At 40.4% G+C, this 22,866-nt stretch overlaps 1 protein-coding gene across 4 annotated transcripts in view; it reads left to right on the forward strand.

Annotated features, from left to right (window-relative positions):
- ldlrad3 (low density lipoprotein receptor class A domain containing 3) overlaps positions 1–22,866 on the forward strand; it is a 109,346-nt gene that overhangs the window by 33,760 nt on the left and 52,720 nt on the right. For 3 of the 4 annotated variants that reach the window (XM_085164817.1, XM_085164815.1, XM_085164814.1), the window contains exon 2: positions 14,745–14,891. In XM_085164817.1, coding sequence (XP_085020943.1) covers positions 14,804–14,891 — 88 coding nt within the window. In that variant the 5' untranslated portion in view covers positions 14,745–14,803. Of the gene's footprint in view, positions 1–13,088; positions 13,153–14,744; positions 14,892–22,866 lie in introns of all 4 variants that reach the window. The other variant, XM_085164816.1, reaches the window with a different exon arrangement.

Below are 22,866 nucleotides of genomic sequence, written 5' to 3' on the forward strand. Positions count from 1 at the left end.
GCATCAGTGATGTGTATATCACAAGAATTTGGAGCTAGAAAGAATTGTCCTGACCTCTTACGTTCCTTTTTTGTTTCTCTGAAGCTGTTAGACTAGCTTTCCCCTGTGAGAAAGTCGTTTTTCTTGAATGTGCTACACATTAAAAGCTTTAACAAAAGAGATGCGCTGCCTATTAAGTAAACAAGCTACACCATAGAATCAGCATAAACAGGATAAACTGCTAATGATGAGTGTAATTTGATAGTACGTTCAAATGCATTTGGTTTATTGAAAAGGTAGTACATGCTTACAGCTAGGGATGGGTATCGTTTAGGTTTTATCCAATACCGGTGCCAAACCGGTACTTTTGAAACTGTGCCGGTGCTTAAACGGTGCCCAAACCGGTGCTTAAAGAATGGAAAACACAAAATTGGTCCAAAACCTTCTCATGTTCAGCTGTTTTTTTGTAAAAAGATAACAATGTTAGCCTTTTCTGCAGGTATAGGGCATATATGGTATCACTCTTGGCTGGAAGCAGTGCTTAAACAATGGAAAAAACACAAACTTTGTCCAAAAACCTCTCGTTTAGCTGTTTTCCACTTTTTCTTTGGTCATTTTAGCCTTTTTGGCCAGGGTGAAGGGAGTATCTGCCATCAAACAAGAAGACAGCCACATGTAGATAGGATGTTTGCTAGTTCACCTTACATTAATGTAATAACGTGGTTAGCCTACTCAACGTAAATTACACACGAACAACATTAAGCTACTCACACAGAGAAGAACGGCTGCTGCTGCCATCATCATCCTTCATCATTTCTGCTACACTGGCAGGGCTAGGGGCCAGGACTCTCCTCTTCGGTTTTTGGGGGATGTTGCTAACTATGGTCCGATAACAGGCACCACACCCGCAGTAGATGTGCACGGTGTGAGGTCCAGCAGCAAGCTATCAAATACGGCGCATTTCTCGGCTTTAAAAAAACGCTATGCATCGCCAGGTGTTTCATCGGATTTAAAGTGTGACCTCCTTTGACAGTATCACAGTATCAGCTTAAAGCACTTGTTGCAGGCTGCTGAGTTTGCATATTTTGCTGTGAAGTACAGCCAGACTTTTGACCGCTTCGCCTTGGACATTTTTAATCTGTAGCTCTGCTCTAAAAGAACGTACGTACCTGGACCCGCCTACTATCCTCGGAAACTAAAATGATTGGCTAGAATCTAAAGTGTATCATTCCATACCAGTTGGTGGCGGTAATGCACCTTTCAGTTGTTTGCCAACCGCCAATACAAATGTAAGGAAGAAGAAGGTGTACCACAGCTCAGGAAAAAAAAGCACCGAAATAAAGCACCGAAATGTGCGCTGCTTTTCGGTCTGGTTACTACCGTTTATGTCAAAACCGGTGCCATGATACCGGTACCCATCCCTACTTACAGCTTCTTTAAAAATATTAAATATTATATGTGGTTTATGGTCTTTATTTTCATGAATTTCTTTACTTTAGCAGCTGTGTCAGGAACAGAGTTATTACATTGTCTCTATGATTGTACTGCAATTACTTTGGAACTCAAAGTTAAGTGTGTCTGAGCACCTGTCACTTTGAGTGTGCAGTGTGTTTAATGAGGAATTAATTGTCAGATAACCCTAATATTTCTGTGCACAATAAGTTCTATTAAAGGTGTTTTAAAAGGCTTAGTGAAGTGGGTGTACATATCATCTATAGACAGAAAAAGGCATTAAAAGCACAAGAAAAATACATTTCATTAAATTCAAGGGTAACTAATCTATAGATTGAAAGGCTCTTGGTTATTTTAAGTACATCAGCGCTAGGCAGGTTTTATTTGCCTTGTAGGACTCGGGCACAGCGTGGAGGACTTAATGTGAACATTTTGTGACTTTTTCTCACCGTGTGTTCTTTTCACATTAAAATGACATTAACTTTAAATCAGACGCGGCCCTCGCTCAGTTTGTCATTCGGTGATATTGTCAATAGCTCATTTAGCCCTCGTTGCCAACTGACACTGCAAATAAAGTAACTACACAGCAGGTTATGAAGTCAGCGACTCGTCCCAGGAACAAATGGATTCACACAGCAGATTCATCCTTACAGGCAAAACCAAAAAAGGCAAAGCAGCAGCTGAAAGATACTGTGGCTACATTGTAGCTGGTTTCATATTATTCCGTCTTGCTGTCTATTTTCATGCATGGTTGCTCTTTTCTCCGTCTCTCACCATTATTGCTTTGCTTGCTCTGCTGCTCTGTGCTTATGCTACCCTTCCTGTGTGTGTGTCTGTCTGTCCATAGGGTGCCTTTAATTGATGCAGACCAGGTTCTTTACACTTGCACTTATTTATACTGGATGCTTCAGTGAGCCAAAGTAACAGGATGGAGAATCTCTTCTTTTCTCTGGGAAGATCTGTCTCCCTTTGCCACATACAGACACACACACAATGAAAGAGACAGCCAAATCACCCCCTGCTGCGTCCGAGAGCCCCCTGCTTGTAGTTAGCCCATTTAGAGCGGTGTGTAATTGAAAAATAAGTTTCTTTTCTTGAACCTGAAAGGCTAGTTTTCATTCCGAGCTGGGCTATATTGATTCACTCCTCCCTTATCCTCCAGCAGAAGCAGCCCATGTTTGTATTGACATTATCTGTCTGTAATGTAACTTGGCATGCTCCTTTACAGCTTCAAACACAATCTCACATAATTCGCTGGAGACAGTTTTAGCAGCATGGTGTGGTAGTGTGGACAAAAAGATTATGTTCAGGGGTGGTTGATGCGGATTTATTTCTGAGGACATTTTTTTTTTCGTCTGGAAAGCTCAAAAACTCCCCTCCATAACCATTTCATTGTGATGTTTCTCCCATAGTATTATTTCTTACTGCTACTCGAGCTTACAAAGTCGGGCCAATCAATTCTCGGGTGCTGTTTCAATCTGAGGCTCAACCTTTTATTCGGGGCTAATCAATGCAGGTCAGATATCTAAGGCTGCTGGGGAAGATGGAGGTTAGAGAAGTAACAGCCAAGCCAATAGTCATCTCAGCCATAGATTTATATCACTGACCTTTTATGTGCAGAGCACAGGGAACAGAATTTGCTTAGGGTGGATATTACTGGGAAGCCAAGGACAGAAAATGATGTTACTGGTCACCTCCCTGCTTCTTTTTTTTTATTACCCCTGTACTCTATCCTTTCATAAATGCTCCATATGACTCACATCCAGTCATATCTTGATCTCCTCCTTTCATTAGTTTCCTTTCATCTTTTTTGAAACAGAATTTTAAAAAACTTATGTGCTACATGCTCGTGTAGTGTTGGTTTAATCCTTATTGCATCTTGTTGTGTGTTACTCTGCCTTACACAGTACTTTCCTGTCTACCCCTGTGGAGTATTGCAGTAACATATCTCTGTTGTACAACCCAGAGTCTATACACACACCCAGAAGGGTCTTATAGGTGAAGGGAGGTCATCTGTATGCTTTAAGGTTTAATACGTTTTCAATAGCTACTGTCAAGAGTAATATATATTTTTTTATTACCAAATTAGCTGTTCATTGTCGAGGCAGCATACTGACATTTGGTTGGAAAATATTCATAAGGCCTAGAAGACAGAGGCAGATGTGGGTGGTTGGACCTGTCTTTGCATATTCAGAGAACTGCTAAGGCACCCTAAGCAGTTCTCTGAAAAGTCTCATGACTGCCATTTCCAGAATCATTATGCATGAAGTATACCCATGGAACATCGTGGAATGAGAGTTGGAAGCTTTCCGAGTGCACTCATATGATTTTTTTTTCCCCTTTAAATGGGTAACAGTGGTCCTAAATATTCAAGTCCTAACCTATTAAGAAATTTTGTGGTTACATATTTCCCAGATCTTTCCAATTTGCAATTCTTAATCTTCTTTGCATGCGGGATCACTTCTCACTTGTGGTATTTCTCAAGGTCAGACACAACCCAGAAATGTCTGTTTGGGTTAAAAAAAAACCAAAGGTAGTTATCTTTTAAAATGAGTTTCTTTTATTCGCTAAAGATCCTAGAGTCAGCATTAATAGCATTTCCTAACTTTCCAAACCCAGATTTATAAATCCAACTGTTGAAAGCTACATCATTTGGATCCATGTTCAACATCTTCTCGTCTTTGTGGAAACACACTGTTACATCCTGTGAGGCTGTGGGAGTGTGTGGGCGTGGTGTTGTCTTCTCCCTCTCCTCCTCCTTCTTTATTGCCCCTCCCCTGTCTCTCTCTGCCCCTGCCTTCTCCTTTTAGGACACACCTGCTGCTCATCTGCCCTCGTTTACCACCAACTACCCTCAGAGGTGATATAAGCTGGAGATGAGCAGTGTGGAGGTGGGAGAGGCTTCTGGTGGATTTGCTCTGTGCTGGTCAGTGTGTGAGTCTGGTCTAGGTGTGGAAAAGGCCTGCTGTGCGTGGCTCTTTGTGAGTAGTTTTAACTGAGCGGTGGTTTTCCTTAAGTGACGTCGGCCTCCATTATTTTGTTTGGCCTGCCTGGTTATTGTTAATAGCAGCGTTGCTGTCTTTTTCTGTTGAAGCCTTATAGTTGTTTTCTTTGTTGAAGTGGTCACCTGCTCTTTGGGTTGACCTGTCTGATTTCTCATTAAAGCAGCGGTGCTGTCTCTTTTTGTTGTTACTATTTATATGATTATTGAGGTAATTGATTATAATAAAGATATATTTTGTGTTGACTACCTCTACCTGGTGTTCTTTTCATTTCAACCCGGATCCAACTGTTACTGCCCCCCATCCTCATCGCCTAGATTTTATGTGGGGACGTAACACACACATTTCTTTGTGGTTTACTGCAAACTGTGAACGACCTGGATACTCGGGTTTCTCCTTGCTCACTTAAATTCAGCTTAATTCAGAGAAATTATTCTCTTAATAACAAGATCTACCATCTTTTTTTAGATTTTAGTTTCTATAATGCACGGAACAATAAGCTGATGTCATTTTATAATAGCCAATAAATGAACATTTTAAAAAGTATAGAAGAAATGGGGGGAAAGAGCCTTCAACCATGTAATGAGTGTTGACATTACATAGTTTGTCCTCCAAAAGGCACTTTGAAACTTCCCTGTTGGCAACACCACAAACACAACAACCAGCTGATCTGAGCCAAGTCAGACAGGGTGTAAAAGAGTAATCCATGACTTGCTGCAACAATAAAACAAGATTCATTTTAAGCTGCATTTTTATGTTACCTTAAGGGCTCATAAATGTTAGAGCAATCTCTTTATCATCCACTATATCGGTTCTTTAATATCACAAAATCCTCGGTATCGGAGTTAAAAATCCTGTATCGGCCAGCGTCAAGCAATTACACCTTTTTGTATATAATCTTGCAAAAAAATCCTCCATCATATGGCATATCACTTACTTAACATGAAACAATGTGGAAGCTTACTTGAGAAATAACTTGAGTATTATTCAGAACCGCTGGGAAATTAAGCTTGTGTTTATGCTGGGAGTTCATTTTCATGTCAAATTATAATTGAGGTAAGAGAGGTGCAATCAATATAACTGCAACAGAAGCGGAGCTGAACAAATAGAGAGAGGACGATTTCACCCAGTTTGAGCCACTGAAACTTTGTGAAAGTAGCACAAACTAAAAATGTACATGCTAATTAAAAAAATTTTTTTTAAAAAGGGGTAGAGTATCCAGCTGATGTCTCTACGCTCTACTGATTTAACAGTTTAAATGGAGCCTTAGTAGACACAGGGTTGCTGAAGGGTGAGAAAAGATGGGATGCAGACGGTGGGTGTGCAGAGGGAAGGATGGTGTAGTCAATATTTACTCAGAGTAATTGGTCTACACTTCCAGGTTCATCCCCGCGTTATCTCCTCCTGTTCTCCCTCGCACACTCGCTGTGCGACCACAGTTACACACACATACACGGGGGATTGTGCACAATGCCCTGAGCAGTCCACAAAATAATGTTTAAAAGCATAAGGGATATGCTTGACACACTAAGGGATAAATGCTTGACACACTAAGGGATAAATGCTTGACACACTAAGGGATAAATGCTTGACACACTAAGGGATAAATGCTCGACACAGTTGCTTCCAATAAAACTGCCCAGGTCACCTTGGGAGTGTTGCAGCAACCCCAGAGTACCATAGTGAATTATTATTGCATAGTGAATTGTTCTTATTTCGTTTCTCTTGTAGTGCCATCTGTAATGACCTGCATAGCTACACTTTCTGCGGTAATGAGGTGGGTTTTTGTTCATTACCTCAGTGGCGAACAAGTATTGAGGCTTATTACGGAATTGACAGAATGACAGGGGCATTGGGATAAGAGGTGTCGAGCTTGCCAAAAGATGTACTCATCACAAGCTCGTTGCAAGAAGTGCTGCAAAAGGTTTGCTACTGGCAGTGTTAGACTGGGAAAAGACGAGCTGTCCATCAACTGTTTCTTCTTTTTTTGGTCACTCCTCAAACACACCCACGCAGACACACATGCACATATATGAGAGACAGCCCTTTTCCTGTCCTCTTGTGCTCCCAAAGCAGCTTTCCAATTAACCCAGTGTATCTCCGTCAGCTCTTTGAAGTCATTTTATATGGTTCTCGCCTACACTTGTTCTGCGGGGCTCTGAATGGACATTTCTGGGTTGTCAACAATGCGTTGCCCTAATCACGCTTCTTTGTGCGGTGTTTGGTCTGTGAATACTCACAGCTCTGTAACAGGTTCTTATTTAATCGTCTCCCCAGTGTCGCCGAATCCTCATAGGGAATTGTTTGCGTTCTTTTCTGTCATATTGAAAGACATTTACTGAACAGTATAAAACCTCCGAGATGACCGTTGTTGTGATTTGGCACTATATTTAAAAAGTCTGATGAAAAATAAGCTTCTGAAGCAGAGGTTAGTGTACTGGAACAAGCTTGAATGGACTTCCATCACCTTCGATTACAATACATAATTACTTCAAGCAAGTTCATTTTCATGTGCTGCAGGCTGGCGTTCCCTGCAGCTGGTGCCACGATGAAGATAACAATGCAGAAAGTAAAACCGCCCCACAGTCCCTGATGCACACTATGCACATTCTTTTTTCTGTCTCATTCCTATCATGCTGCAGATGCCAAAAAAGCTGCAGTCACAGCACTTCGGGATCAGCTAAAGTTACTTTTTTCAAAGTAGAAAGTAATTTCAAATGGGACGTCTCAAACAGCTCAACAGACATTACCAAACGCACGCACACAAGCTGTTTCTGTGCAGTTCGACACTCAGTGTGTCTTGCAGTCGATGTGTTGATGCAGTTGCTGTAGTTCCGTGGCAGAAGAAAGAAACAGCTCTGAGAAACGTGTAAGAAATATACTAGGATTGTGAGAGATTAGGTAAGAACTGAAAGTCAAGAACTGCTCAGGAATTGACATTTAATAAAATGTGATGTCCTCATTCTTTTCAGAGTTAGCTAAAGCAGACATTGTTCATAACGTGCCACTGAAACTATCTTCTTTAATTTTGTGAAATGACAAAATGATAATTTTTTGTTTCAAAAGTTGTGTGACGGTACTGGACAGATTCATATGTAGAGATTCAATTGGATACTTTGTATCCATGTATTGTGGTAATCTCATTATAATTACTGTAGCATAGGTAATATGTAGACAATATGTAATATGTAGTATCTATGTCAATGGTAAGGTTGGGCGATTGGACGAATATATCGACTGTCGATGATAGGCTGAGCCTTTCGCCGATCGTTTTTACTAGTCTGTGCATGATTACATGAAACGAATGAAACATAGACATAAAAATGGATTTATTATCATTTTGGTAATCGACCAGTTTGCCAGGTTTTTCTAATTAATCGATTAGTTAATGATTATTTCAATAATTCTTATCTCCTCTTCCTGTGGGCAAACCTCCTGTTCTAGGCTCCAGTACCTCACCTGTTCAAGTCTGCCCACCTGTGAATATCACCCTGTTGTTTTAAAGGGTTTACTATTCAGAATAAACGCTAATATTAATGTGAGAAGAAAAAACAAACAAACTAGGAGACGGCGTAGCTACTCCAGTTTAATGGTTTACGATCGCAATTCACTCATTAGCTAACAAAACTGAAATTGTGTTCACTCAGCAAGCATCAACCATGAGAAGTTTCTGCCAGGTAAGCTAACATAAACAAGGTATCAGTGCGACACACCAACTAATTCTCTAAAGCTGACCCACCCAGATTTGACATCACAGCTCCACAGTGTCGGTGTTTTAAATGCGTGTGCACCGCAGTTGTGCTTTCATGGAAGGAAAGCGCTGCTTTGCACAGTCTGCGTTCAACTTTGTCTGTTTTGCGTGAAATGCTTTCACATTTTTGAAAACTTCTGTCCTCCTGTTTTGCCATTTGCGCGATGTTATTCTTCGTTAATATTGAGTGTAGTCTAAATATGGAATGAAGAATTTCAAAAAGAGCTGCAGACCTGGCAAGAAACACCATTGGGACATAATGGCCCATGTTGGACTGGTGCCATGCCCACTGTTAGGTCAGGGGTAGCAGTCATTAATTTAAATTTAAGCTGATGGTGCTCTTAAGGATTACTTGCCAATTCCCACCTTTATCTAGCATTTGGACAGCAGCCATGATCGCTCGTGTAACATCTGCTTATATAATATATGGCTAACTCTATTTAACTCAACAAATCAGATCAGTCCTTTTGAGGTGAATCACTTCCCCCCCTGCAGTGCTACACCATAACTTAAGGTTCCCTTACCTGCCAAATCCCATTTTGATCCCTTTGCTAAAGAGTATACTGCTGTCAGTGTGCACATTATGCCTTCGTTGTGAAGAATTGGTCAGATAAAGATGTAATATTTACATTTTGAAAGTGACCTGAACATATTTTAGTCTTATAAGTTATAGTCGAAGCATAGTTAATTAGCAGATGGCATAAATGCTGCATCAGGTTTATAATAAGTTGATTATTGACGATGGTTATGTTATAAATATTTTAATCAGATAGGCTTTATCTTCTTATCGGCTCTAAAATGTATAAGGAAATTTTCCAAGGCATGTATTTATTGACTGCAGCTCAATCTGATCTGTTAATTTGTAAAATATCGTTTTCACTTCCTGTTTGTTTCCATGGGCAAATAAGCCAGCTGGTGTTGATGAGGGTCAATGGTTGAACAGTGTGTGAGTAGCTTTGTATGTAAGCTGATTGCAACTTGAAATTGAAAGCGTCTCCTTGAAGCCGAGCTATAAGTTAACACTAATGTGCGACTGCTATCTCTGCACCATCTCTATGCTTCACTGTGCTCTTGAAGTTAAGCTGGATTTTTTTTTTTTTTTCACTTGATACTGAAACATCATTGAAGCGACTCAAGATAAGAGAAGAGATGACTCATTGTTCTTATATCAAACCAGCCTTAATGTTTATATGTTGAAGTTGAGAGAAGTGGAAACTGAAATATCACACCACTCAGCTGAAGCTGCTAAGAGTAAGCCCGTTATTTATTTTGGTTTTTGGAAAGGTTGTTTGACAAAAAGATAATCACGTCGATCTTTTTCATTTCCAGTTTAGATGAATCAGCGTAATAAATAATGAAAGAAATAGAAATCTGAATGTTTTCCTGTCCTCATAAGATTCAGGAGCTTTTTCTTTTTTATCACTCAGCTTTTTTGTTTCATATTGCGTGAGACAAAAGGAGGCGTTGCGTCATGCATTCAGATCCAGAAGGGTTGTGCTGTTTCATTTAAGAGACGATCTATACATGGTTTCCAGTACCTGCTGCTGTTAAAAAAGCAGCAGTGGAAGGGTGATGTAAGAACAGATTATTTCTGTGTGTCAGTTACTCAGCTGCACTCTGGAGGCTGGCTACATGTGCTAAGTGAATATCAACGAGCTGTGGTGAAAAATGTGGAGTTTTACTTATGAATTCACAAAAGCTCAAAAGTCAGAGGTTTTATTTTGAAGTGGGGTGCAGTGGATTTTGTGGTAATGAAGATTACTTCATTGAGAATGTGTCGCTGTAATGGTTTATTTGAGGAAAATGAACAGTGTCACTGCTGGAAAAGGGGAATTCATTTAACTGGATTATTTTAAAGGACTGAACAAATAGAAGCGGCATCTGAACATAAATACAGAGCGATATCTATGATCTGTATCCATCCAAGCATTTTAAAGGTTTTAATATTTGTCATTACTAGAGCAGGGCGATATGACCAATAATATTTATCACGATATACATTTGAAAATTTGCGATAACGATATAACTGACGATATAATTGACACTAGACTACATACTTTACAACTCCACAACTTTATTAGTGCAAAAAAAAAAAAAATCAATGTATTTTCACTTAAACAAGCAGCTGTTTGTTATGTGCATTAAAGTTATATAAACATGTAACAGTGGAAATGCAAATTCCTTGCTGACAGTTTAATCAAAAGGCATTTCCAGCTGAAATTGGCCGACATATTCTCAGCATAACCATGTATAATATGCACAAAACTTAAAAAGAGGTTATACACACAATACGGTAATATTATGTTGAAGCACAGTACGTATCACTCCGCGAGGCTCCGCCTACGATAGCCGTGATGCTCCGACAATCCATCAAGGGTGCGGCTTCGTAGTAGTGATGTGCGATACCACTGATTTCCTTTCCGATCCAATACCAAGTAATATTCAGGGTGGTATCGACGATACTGATCCGATACCGATACTTTGTACAAAAACTTATTTTATTTATTGTATCTCAAATTATATCATCATAATGATTACAGGACATCAGAGTACTTGTTTCCAACAATGACGGCAGCTGCTTAGTTTTAATATTAGGCTACTCTTATTTCTCTTTCTGGGTCGCAAAAAAACTTTTAACATATTTTCAGGTGAGAATGTAGCTGTGTAAACTTCAAATATCTGAGCCAACCGACACATCGTCTTCAAATCCCCGAGGTCTTTCGCTACTCGGGTTAAACATGATATATAAGTCACTTAGATAACTTAAAAATGTTATTGTTTGGCTTTTTCAGTGTTTTATTTGTTCGTGAGTAAATCAGTTTGGCTGAGATTAAAGTTATTAGATTAGATTAAATTAAATTTAACTTTATTAATCCCTCGGGAGGGTTCCTCCGGGGTTTTCACACAGCTGAATAAACGTCAAACAGAAAACTGATTAAACAGAAGTGTGAGACGGTCGAGAGTTTACGCCAGCGCCCGGTTATATTTTAGATAGCAAGGAGCAAAAGGCAGAGTTTCACTCCACCGAGGGAGCTCGTGACGTATACCCGGCTTTCTCGACCACGAAGGCCGGGTCCTCAGGTGGAAGCAGCCTCTGAATTTGGACACCCCCGCTGTTTCCGGACATTTAACGTATTTCATCCGATAAATAAACACTATAAAATGTATTTATCCCCCCAACAGCCTTTTTAACAGCCTTTTTGAATGTCTCCCTAGTGTGGCCACAACACCTCACGTTTTTGCCACATGTATCGCAAACCACGTCTCAGTTTTTGTGGAGGTAAAATAGGTTCGCACATGACTCCAATTACGCTCAGCCATGGTTGTGAGTGCGCACGCCAAGGGGCTGCGAGACAGCCTATTTCGCAAATGACTATGAAAGGCGGAAGAGGAAATAGTTCCTTTGAATGTAGACAATCCGAATGTTATAGTTTCTTTCCACTGTGTTCCTGTTAATGATAAACTACAAATTTACCCTAATTTACTAAAATATCGATATTTTAATGTGAGAATCGATTCTAGAACATAAATGATTGGTATCAGAGGAATCGATATTTCAGGATCGATCCGCACATCACTACTTCGTAGCTTAGCACAGTCGTACTAAAACATTTGACAGATTTTCGAGCGCCGTGTACCACAAAAAATCGTTTCGAGGTCAGTAAACACAACCAGAATTCATACATAAGGCACACGGGATTATAAGGGGCACTGTTGATTTTCAGAAAAATCAAAGGATTGATTTTAAGTGCGCCGTATTTTCCAAACAACACGGTAATAACGACGGCCCGCTAGCATGCTAGCTACCAAAAATAGTGCTTTGTTGTGTATCTGACGGACGAAAGCTAAACCAGTTCCACCACTGAAGTTGCAGCATTTTTACAAACCAATTCTGGTTCATCCGTTTCATTCAACGATCCACCATGTGCATATGTAAACAAAGGCATTGCGCATGCGCGTTTTACCCATACTCTATCGCCATATTTCATTTTCCTATCGTTGCCCAAAATTACACAGGTATTACCGTGAACGGTATGATATAGCCCAGCCCTAGTCATTACTATTCTGCATTTAACATTTTTATCCTTTTTCTCTTTTTCAGATTTTGTTGACAAGGACATTTAGACATCCATCACTGTTTTTTGTTATAAATATTTAATGTCAAATAAAATAAAAAAGCTGCAGGTACCTACATATATTAAGTACTGTGCTGAATTCTTGAGCTTAACGAAGCTTATTGAAGTCAATATTTGGTATGCCCAGCTGAGTTCTTTAGCACAGCCTGAACTGTTTTAGACTCTTTTAAGCTTCGTTGTAATTTCTTTAAGCAGTCAGTGGTTCTGTCGGCTCCTTGAAGGGCGTTCAAAGCTCTTCGTTGGATGTTGGCTGCCTTTTGTTCAGTTCTGTTCAAGCTGATCCCACACCGCTTTAATAATATTGACGTCCAGGCTCCGGAGGAGGGCCACGTTCATGACTGATAGTGCTCCATTGTGTGTATTTTCTATCCAGGTATGCTTTTACTGCACTGGCAGTGTGTTTGGGATCGTGCTGAAAAAGGAATCCGTTGCCAATCTTTCCAGATTTCCATGGTGTTACATGGTGTTGCACAGTGGATCAAAATCTAACTCCATTCATAACTCCATCAATTTTAACAAGATCTCCAACTCAACTGTCTGAAATGCAGCCCCAAACCATGACAGATCTCCTGTCGTGTTTTACAGATGGCTCTAGACACTCACTTTTGTAGCTCTCTCCTGACTTCCTCCTGCTGACAATTTGAACCAGAAATGTCAAATTTGGATTCATCACTCCATCAGACCTGTTTCCACTTATTTAAGTCAGGTTATGGTGTAATTTGGCATACCTCAACCTTTTCTCCCTGTTTCCTTTCATGTTCACGATAGCCTCCCTTCCACTGAGACCATCTCTAATGAGGCTTCACTGAACAGCAGATGGATCAACTGAAAGGTTAGATGAATCTCTCAGGTCATGTGTCAGGTCTTTGCGGGGTTTTCTCTTACTTAAGGGCGTGACTTTCAGATACTGTTCATCCGCTGCAGATCGTTTAGTTTTTGCGGGGCGGTTCTGACCTGTTTTCGTCCCCTACTTGTCTGTTTTCTTTAAGCATACACTGCACACCACACCTGACCAAGATATACCAGTTTTGGTTTGTTTTTGTTTTTTTAAAGCTAAAAGCACTTTGGGAATCACCTTGTTGATGCAAAATTCTATTTTATGGCTGTGAAAATATAAGATGTCGAGCTATATTTGGCATTTTCATAGATTCAACTAAAGAAATTGGAACAGTTGATATGTTTTTGCAACACGCTGCTACTAACAAATATGCCATTTAAAATAGGTGCTTTAAGTTTTCTGTCATGTGTAGACAAAACGCTGGGCCATCTGTTGGGTTAGATTTGCTTTGTATGCTCGGGTAGGTCGGTGATAAATGGTTTAGCAATAGGATATTAAAAAACAACAACATTCCTCTGAAAATGGTCGGGTACAACAATTAAACTGGAAATGAGCAAAAACCTGCCAGTGTAAAAAGACTGTCGGAAAGCCTGGAGAACTATTGCATAAAACCACTTTAAAAAAATTCCTGGCTTCATGAAAACAAATATGAAAAAAACGAAGGACTTAAGAGTTTGTGTAGTACTGTGCAGTTCATTCATATACCAATATATCCCTCCTTTTGTTGTTATTCAGTTCAGTCATGAAAATAAATTAAAAAAGAAAAAGAACCGAAAGAGCACGGTAAATAATAATTACATTTTCACATCGCTGCACTTTACAATTGGAGTCATTTAAGCTGAGGACTCCATCAGTCATTGTTGTGGTAAGCCGCACTGCCATTTAAGGTGCAAAGGTCCGTACGTTTTTACAGCAGGTGCACTTTTTGCATCTCGTCCTCAAGTGTAACGACGTGGCCTAGCAGCTGAACCCGTTTTAGCACTGCGGCATAAAAGTGTTCCGCGGTCTGTCCGAGACGCCTTATTACTGCCACGCAGCTTTGTTTGCGAGCTAAACTGCTCGCCACATAGTGTCAAACCTCAGCCAAAAGGCCGTGTCTCACATTCCAGCCCATTACGCCGCAGCTGCACTGCGTCCACTAGAAATGCCCCAAACTGGTTCGGGGCACACGATTACTGTGCCGACGGTGTGTTTATTTTTGTTCTGCACGTGTGTATCGGTGCATCTGTGTAAGTCTAGGGTGAAATATGTGCTCCGTTTGTATATTAGTGTTCTTTGATGTTTGTATCTTTATCTTCCCTATCGTGATTTTCGCCCACAATACTGTTAACACCGAATGACCTAGACCGCTTTTGTATTCATGAGATCTCCCTCTGTTTATTTGCTCATAGATTGATACGGCTTTTTAAATAGAGCCGCTGCCTTTAATATTTTTCTGTCTTTAGACAATGGAGATAATAACAGATTTCCATTTTGACTCTGGTGATGAGTATCGCTGTAATGCAATCGCTCCACCTGTTTGATTTCTTTACAGAGCGAGTTCGTAATAGTCTGTCCTCTCCTCTGTTTCTCTTGTTTATCAACAGAGAGCCAGCTGCTTCCAGGGAATAACTTCACCACGGACTGCAACATCCCCGGAATCTTCATGTGTGGCGATGGCAAGTGTGTCCCGGGCGGGCGGCAGTGTAATGGACTGCCCGACTGCTTTGACAAAAGCGACGAGAAAGGCTGTCGTAAGTTCGTCATTAATAAATCCCTTTTTAACGACTAGATCCGCCTTTACCGTTGAAGCCAAATTGATTATTTAGAGTTACAGCAAGTCTTCACAACTCTTTTTGCGATCCAGCAGTTGTACTTCTTCTGACATCCCCGTCCAAAGAGCCACAAGGGCCACTTAAAACGAATTCTCTGCCAACTTAAATGAACTTCCCTCCTCAATCCTCAAATCGCTCTCCCCCTCAGTGCACCAGCCTTCCTCTTTTTCTTCCAGACCCTTGGCCTCAGTTTAGCACCAGGATGAAATTTAATACCATCAAAGCAAAGGCCGATTACTTCTGTGCGCGCAAATAGCGGCGCGTGCATAATTCTACTGTAACACTAGAGTAATAGTTTGGTTTTGATCCTCAATTTTAGTCGGCTTTGATCTTTCTGGTCTGCAGCTCCTCCTTTTCTCCCGCCCATCTCAGCCAGAGCTCACACAAAGATGGGATTGCTGATGAAGATCGACTTTGAGGCGCTGCCACACCAAATAGAATCCCTCATCTCCCGATATGTTCATCTCTCTGAATGTCTCGACCTCCCGTTTTCAGTCGTCTCTGTGCACCATCCCAGTTTATCTCATCTGATCATTTTTGGCTTTTGGCTTGTAATTTGCTTTGCAGATGCCTGTTTTCATTTAGCGAGCAATAAACCTCCTCTTAAATCTTTTTTTTGGTTTTGTTTTTCCTAACCCTGCTAATTCTCCCCCAGTTAGAAAACAAAAACAAAACATATGATCCTGCCCTCCATGCTTTGTTTTTTTCCTCCTCGAACTGTCACTTCTCTCACTGTTCTCTTCTTAGCAGCTCAGGGAAAACGCAGACGACTCTTGACAAAGGTGTGCTCCCTGGCATACAAGCACACACACACTGTCACACTACAGTCGGTAAACTTACTGTAGAGGTTATTGGTTGTCTTCATTTGGAATGACTTGGAAATCCAAGATGTATATTCATAGGGAATTTTATTGTATAGACCAGACGTTCCCAAAGTGTGGGGCCCGCCCCCTAGGGGGGGCGCAGAGCCATTGCAGGGGGGGGCACGGCATGAAAAGGGAAAAAAACAAAAAAAACAACAACGTTTGGACACCGCTAGCACGGGGCGCCCACACAAACGCAAAGCAGGAGATGAAGCATCGCTGAATATGTTTCCAAACCAACTTCATTCTAAGCAAAAGACTAGAAAATATGGTGAAGCAAATCTTCCCTTTGGTTTTACCTGCACAAGTGCCGAGGTAGGTCTCCCTGCAGGATTGGTTTTCCCTTCGTTGGGAGCAGCGCTGGGCTGTTTAAATCACGGACAAACAGTATCCCACATTCTTGATTTGTAGTTCACAAACACTTGTTGTAATGACTAACTACTCCTGACATTTTGGAGATGCTAGCTCTTTATACATTAAAGTTACAGTGGGATACAAATAATATCAGGCTGATCCTGCCACAATTTGTTCCCCCGGTTCAAATCACGGACAAACAGCATCCAACAGTTGTTTATGTTTTTGAACCCATTTTGCAGACGGATTTTTTGAAAAATGTATTGATAGCAATGTTGAATATTATTACACAGGAAAAAAAAACAACTACATGTAAAATAATTACACCGTGACGCCTCTGCCTTTCTAAATGGAGGGACAGTAACTGCGTGTATATGTAAGCATGTAAAACCTGCAGACAGTCAGATTAACAGTATTTTGTCTCTATCTGCCATTCTGCAATTCATCTCATGTAAACAATAACGTGGTGCACAGCGTGACGTGAAAAAAGGCACATACCTTTGACGTTGCATGACGAACTCTATATTCCTGTCCACACATAAACGCAAAAAAGGAGTTTTAAAAAATCTCCATTCTCGGGGATTCGAAACGCCGTTTATGTGTGGACGAAACAGCTGCGTTTTCAAAAACACCCGTGTAGGTGTGGACGTAGCGTAAAAGACTTAGTAGTTTATTTTCTTACTACCTGTAATTTATTGCAGATTACTTGTATTTGCTTAATTGTTTACTAAATGTTTGAGGTGTGAAATAAACCGCAATGGAGCAAAATATGGGTGTGTGTGGTTGGAGGATGTGTTCGTGCGTGCGCGCGAGGGGGGCCGCGAACATTTTTCTTGTAAAAAAAAAAAAGGGGGGCCCAGCAAAAAAACTTTGGAAACCACTGGTATAGACTAACCTTCTTTTGTATATCTTTTGCTTGTGACGCCATTTAACTTAAAGAAAGACTGTTGCATTAATAGACGACTATACGTTCAGATTGTCATCACTCACTGACCTTAATCTGTCAACAACTGTCAGACATGGAATAGTATCATTTATGCATATGAAGTATCAGATACTTCCAGTATAATACAGCCTCTATATCATTCTGGTCAGCCACTTTCACTCCAACAACATGCAATTAGTGCTATAGTTGCAGTTGTTTTTATTTTAAACATGACAAAACTGACAAATTAAATAGGGGAAAAATATCTGAGGAATGTCTGGTAGCCTCTAAATGAGCTAACAGATGAGGATAACATAAGCTGTTTATGATCAGGGTTAGACTAGCATAGCTTGTTAGCTCAGAAAACTGTCTTGCAAGTGAATGGAGGTGTCTGCATTGGTGCTTTTCCTCAAAATACATGTCATTTATAACGAGAAGCAGTATATCCATATCTGCAAACAATTTTAAACTTTGGCACAACACAAAAGGAACGAGACGCCCCACTGTGTTTGTGCTTGGAGTTTGAATTCAGTTAACTTTCTCGCTGCATTCTCAAGAAAGCAGATCACTGAACTGCCAACATAAACTGAATGTATATAGTGCACGCGGTGTCTCTCGCTGACACAACATGTACTGTATGTACAATATACCGCTACAGATTAAAACAAGTTATCACAAGGCATCACGCTCAGCCTGCTCGGGCTGTCGGAGCGCTATTTGTGTTTGCTGTAGACATCTACATTATCTGCTCTGGCATAAGTGGGCCTTATTATCCTCAAGTAGATGGCTAGTTGTCGGTTGGTATCTCTGGCGGCTGCTTCCCGAAATCCCCAGACAAACTTCTGGCTCCATTAGGGGCTCTTCGGAGACAGACAGACAGATGGAGGGATCGGAAACAAGGGAGTAAGAGAAAGAGAGGGGGCAAAAAGGGGGACTCATTATTGTGGCTTCAGCAAGAGTTCTGTCAGGATTTGTATTATCTAAGGAGAACACAGTGCCTGGAAACTTTGTGACTGCAGCTATGCATTCTCTGCAGGTTGGCTTATAATTAGACAGCCCCTCTAAGAAAACACAAATAAACTCACAGTTATGGGTATATGTGGAAGGTGGTAGGTTTGTTGACTCTGTTTGCTTTCCTTCTGTCGTTGAGACATAAGGGTAGTTTTTTTTGAGAGCATACTTCTCAGAAAAACACATTTGAAATATTACTATCATTACAAATGATTGCTGCAAGGCTTGCTTTCTTTATATTTATAGTATCATAAATCTCTAAGGTGTCCAGTGTCCATCCGCTGCCCTTTGCACTCATAGTCATTACCGTGGAGGCAGAGCAGTGTTGACTACTACTGGATATTAAATTTCCATCTGTAATGTGAGCAGATGGCTTTTGTCAAAAGGTTTCCATAAATACACGCCTTAATTGTTGATACGTGTCGATGTCTACATCATTTCCGTCTCCTGGTCCATTTTAAGTGTCGCACAAGTGGATTAAGAAACAACAACAAAAGAATTCAATTCTCGTCTTTGTGTGCCTCATAAGCATGGAAGGATTGTGCTTTGCAGGCGTGCATATATTTGGTGACTTTGTGTTGTGTTTATTTTTGCCATATGTGTGACCATATAAAATTCTCTTACATTTTTTTTTTTTGTGCCGCAGAGCAGTGCCTATTTTTATCTCATTCATTTGCAGAAGACAGCTGTACTCAGAAAGTAGATCCCCGCATAAGCCCCTGCTCTTTAGCCAACAGATTGTGCTGAAGTCTCTCACCAAGGAATACTTAGCCTGTACCTGAGGTAAAGGTCATATGTGGGGACATCCCCCTGGTGTCTCATTAATGAGAATTTTATTTTTGAACACCGTGTAGCTAATGGGAAACGCAAGAGACAACAAATCAGTCTCAACTCGTTCTGATCTCTTCAACATAAAACATGAACATAGTTTTTAAAAACATAAGCGTATACGCTCATGCTGGTGTGCAGTGGTCCAATCGGTAAGAAAAAAAAAAACTATTTTGGAAGATGGATCCACCTACACGTGAACTTAGGATGACATTTTCTAGGAGAGTTAGATTTTTTTGCCAGCAGTTGTTTTGCTTCCAAAATAAACTTCTTTCTGCCTTATTTATTGACCTGGTTACATTTTATTCCAGTGTTGATACCAGTTAGACGGTTCGCATTTGCATTTGCATGTTCTTTTCTCAATCCTTTATTTATTTGTAGATATATCTCATTATGTCACAGCTGTCAGCCCAGGAATTGTAAAGCCACTCCTGTGTTCTTCCCAAACCCCACTGCTCCTCTGCTGTTTGTTTGTTCTTCCAGTTGCCTGTAGCACAATGGTCAACTGGAGTTGTGTAAATACTTTTTGCTGGCTCAGTTTTGGCTGAAGGAAAAAGGCAATATCTCCAGCCTGAGTCTTATTTCATTTAAGATGAATCTTATTGTATTTCCGCCTCACTAGTTGAGGCCAGGACCCCCAAAGTATTGTTTTGATCAAGCCTTTTTTTCCTGGAGTGCAACCTCTACTTTGCTGTACATTAAATTAATTACATTTTAGATTAAAACATGTCATTTGTACTTTGTCTCTTTTTTGCAGTCATTCAGTCCTGGGGATCTGCCATCTATGGGCAGTGCTTGTGTATATATGTACGTCGGTAGATTTAAGGCGTCTTTAAACTGAGATTCAGAGACAGGCTGTTGAATAATTCCTCGCACAAAGAGGTCAGAAGTACCATCCTGCTCTCTGGTGTCCATAGCGCCAGCCCGGGAGAGTGTTAGACGAAATGGATGCTGACAGACGAGAGAAGGAGGAGAGCTGACTGAGCTCACTGGGCCTCAGAGCCAGGATTAGCCTCTTTGCCCTTGTCTGGACAGGACATGAGTAGACGAGAGAGGACGGACACATAGCAGGGCCAAAAGGGTGAGTGGACATGATTTAGAATGCAAGAAGTGTAGAATCAAAGACGCAGACACAGAAATGTAGTTAGGAGAAAGAGAAAAGACGGAGAAGTGCATTTCAAAGCAATGATTGTTCTGAACTAGTGGCCCTGCAGGCTGAGGCTCTGGCCTCTCTGTGTGGGAGAGTTCACATATTCCGAACTCTGCACTCACAAACTTCTCTGAAACTTCTATGCTGCTTTGAACTACAGGGCCCAACAGGAAGGCCACTGGCCATACCGAAAGGCTGCGCATCTCCTAATTCAATGCTCAAACTCAAGTGGTTTGCATGGCAGCATGCCTTTAATTAGGGCGATAACTCTTCACTGCTTGAACTTGATCTTGAACATTTGTAATTGTTGCACAGTGGCTCAATTAAAATCAAGCTATGAGGGTGGGAAAACACTTGACTATATCTTCTGCCCAAATATAAATAATAAAATCAGGGAGCTATTCAGAAGTTGTTTAATGTGAAACAGAGTACACAAGCCAACAGTTACTGTAAAAACCAAAAGGGCTATTACTACAGCTAACTGAGCTGAGCTACAATACCATTCATTTGTCATACCAATCAGTAAAGCTTGGTTTATGCCTTACATTTAGCAGCAGATGTGTTTGACATCTTTAAACAATATTAACTTAAATCTGTCTGTAATTCCAGACATGCTTGAAACTTTTACTTGTGAGCTGTAGCCTCACACGTGGTCTGCTATTGAAGTCTCTATTAAGACTCTATTAACAGTGCAAAAATCACTATTTCAAGTTTTAATTTCTTGTTCCACTTTTTATTATCTTCATAACATTTAGGAGCAAAATAAACTCCTCGGTTTATTGGATTAAATGAATATTAAAGCCGGGACCAACATCAATAGTGTTGTTTTTGTTTTGTTTTGTTTTGTTGTGTGTACTGGCCTTCGCACAAAATATTAATGACATCCCGAGTTCAAAAGAACCACTAAACGCTCATCAGCAACAAAGCTCTCCACATCAGTAGGGTTGATTGTCTCTACAAAGATTCCTGACACAGAATGGTTCTTTACCAAACTCTTCGTGGGTATATAATAGGGCTGCCACGATTAGTCGACTAGTCACGATTACATCGACTATCAGAATCGTCGACGACTAATTTAATAGTCGACGTGTCATTTGAAGCTTTGTAAGATCACAAAAGACACGGGAATAAGTAGTCGGATTTAAGCGTGTAATAACGGACTGAAACAGAAGATGGCAGCACTGCATGTACAAGGATGCCAACTGCCGTTAAACCGCGAAGAAGAAGAAGAAGTAGCAGCTCTGTCCCAGAATTCATAGCGCAGCCCAGCTCAGTTTCCAACAATGGCGGCAGCTAGTTAGTTTTAATATTACTCTTATTATTATTTCTGGGTCACAAAATACACGTTTAACATATTTTCAGGTGAGAATGTAGCTCTGTAAACCTCAAATATCTGCTCAGTTTATGAAGACACCACATATTTTCAAAAGCGCTCCGATGTTTTCGGAGACGTCTGTTACCCACTAGCTCGATAGCTAGCCGGGGGCAAGGCTAACTAGAGGACTCCTGGCAAATCATTTTCAAACCCACCGCTGTCTTTCGCTACTCAGGTTAAACATATATAAGTCACTTAGATAACTTAAAAATGTTATTGTTTGGCCTTTTTTAGTATTTTATTTGTTTCTGAGTAAATCGGTCAGCTGAGATTAAAGTTATAGTTTTTACACAGCTGAAGAAGACAACTGATTATCAGAAGTGTGAGATGCTCGAGAATATACTCCGGTGTCCCGTTATATTTTAGATAGCAAGGAGTTTATCTGCAAATTTCATTAAAATTTAATAAACTATCATCTTGTCTTTATTTTTAGTTAGCACATACCTTAAACACTTAAAGCTGTAAGCTAATGATAGTTATATAAGAGCAGATGCTGCTGGTGCAATAAGCTGTACGTTTTATGTCCAATGGATGCATGATCTGATTAGTCGACTAATCGCAAAAATAATCGGTGACTAGTCGACTATCAAAATAATCGTTTGTGGCAGCCCTAGTATATAAGGTTTGGCTAAGATTAGGACTGTGTGTGTTTAATTTTAACACAAGAGCAATGTAAAGTTGGGCAAATCCCAGCTTTACATGAAGTGTTTCTCTACTGTAATTGGCTCGTTTGTGTGTGTTTAATTTATGAGGACAGAGTAGAAGGATATGCAGGTGACTTCAGTTATAAATAGTGTGAATGATTTATGTGCCAATTACTTGTTTATGATGCTTAAGCCAAGATCGAGCTTAGTTTAAATAGTTTCCTAATATTGTAAAGCGAAATGTAAATGTTGTTTTATTACTGCAAATGTAATTAAAGGCTTAACAACAGATGTTAAGCCTACCAAGCTAATGAAAAAGGGAGAGCAAAGCCAACAGAAATGAAATGGTGCTTTTACTTCACCATCAGTTGAGCTCACCTGACCTCTGTTTGCCATTAAATCACAATCACATCACAAGCTATTGCAAACAAATTGTTGGAACTTGTGTAAGAAATCCTTTCTGTGACTAAGGTAAAGTGGGTTGAACAGGAGCTACATGTACACGCCTACCTGTGCAGTGCTAATAATAGTAACTCTTAATGCAACATGGACATTAAAAAGACTAAGAAAACTATCCAAACTAGAAATCTACTGGAGAATTCTGTAGATGGCAGTAAAGATATTGGTATCACGCTCTGCTCCCAGCGAGCCAATCAACAGCCAAGCAGGGAATCTTATGAGCCAGTCATATTGTGGCACTGACACAGGACCGAAATTGGTAACAAGCACAGCCTGCTGGTACAA

This window comes from Neolamprologus multifasciatus, chromosome 7 (assembly GCF_963576455.1).
Source record: "Neolamprologus multifasciatus chromosome 7, fNeoMul1.2, whole genome shotgun sequence".
Taxonomy (NCBI): domain Eukaryota; kingdom Metazoa; phylum Chordata; class Actinopteri; order Cichliformes; family Cichlidae; genus Neolamprologus; species Neolamprologus multifasciatus.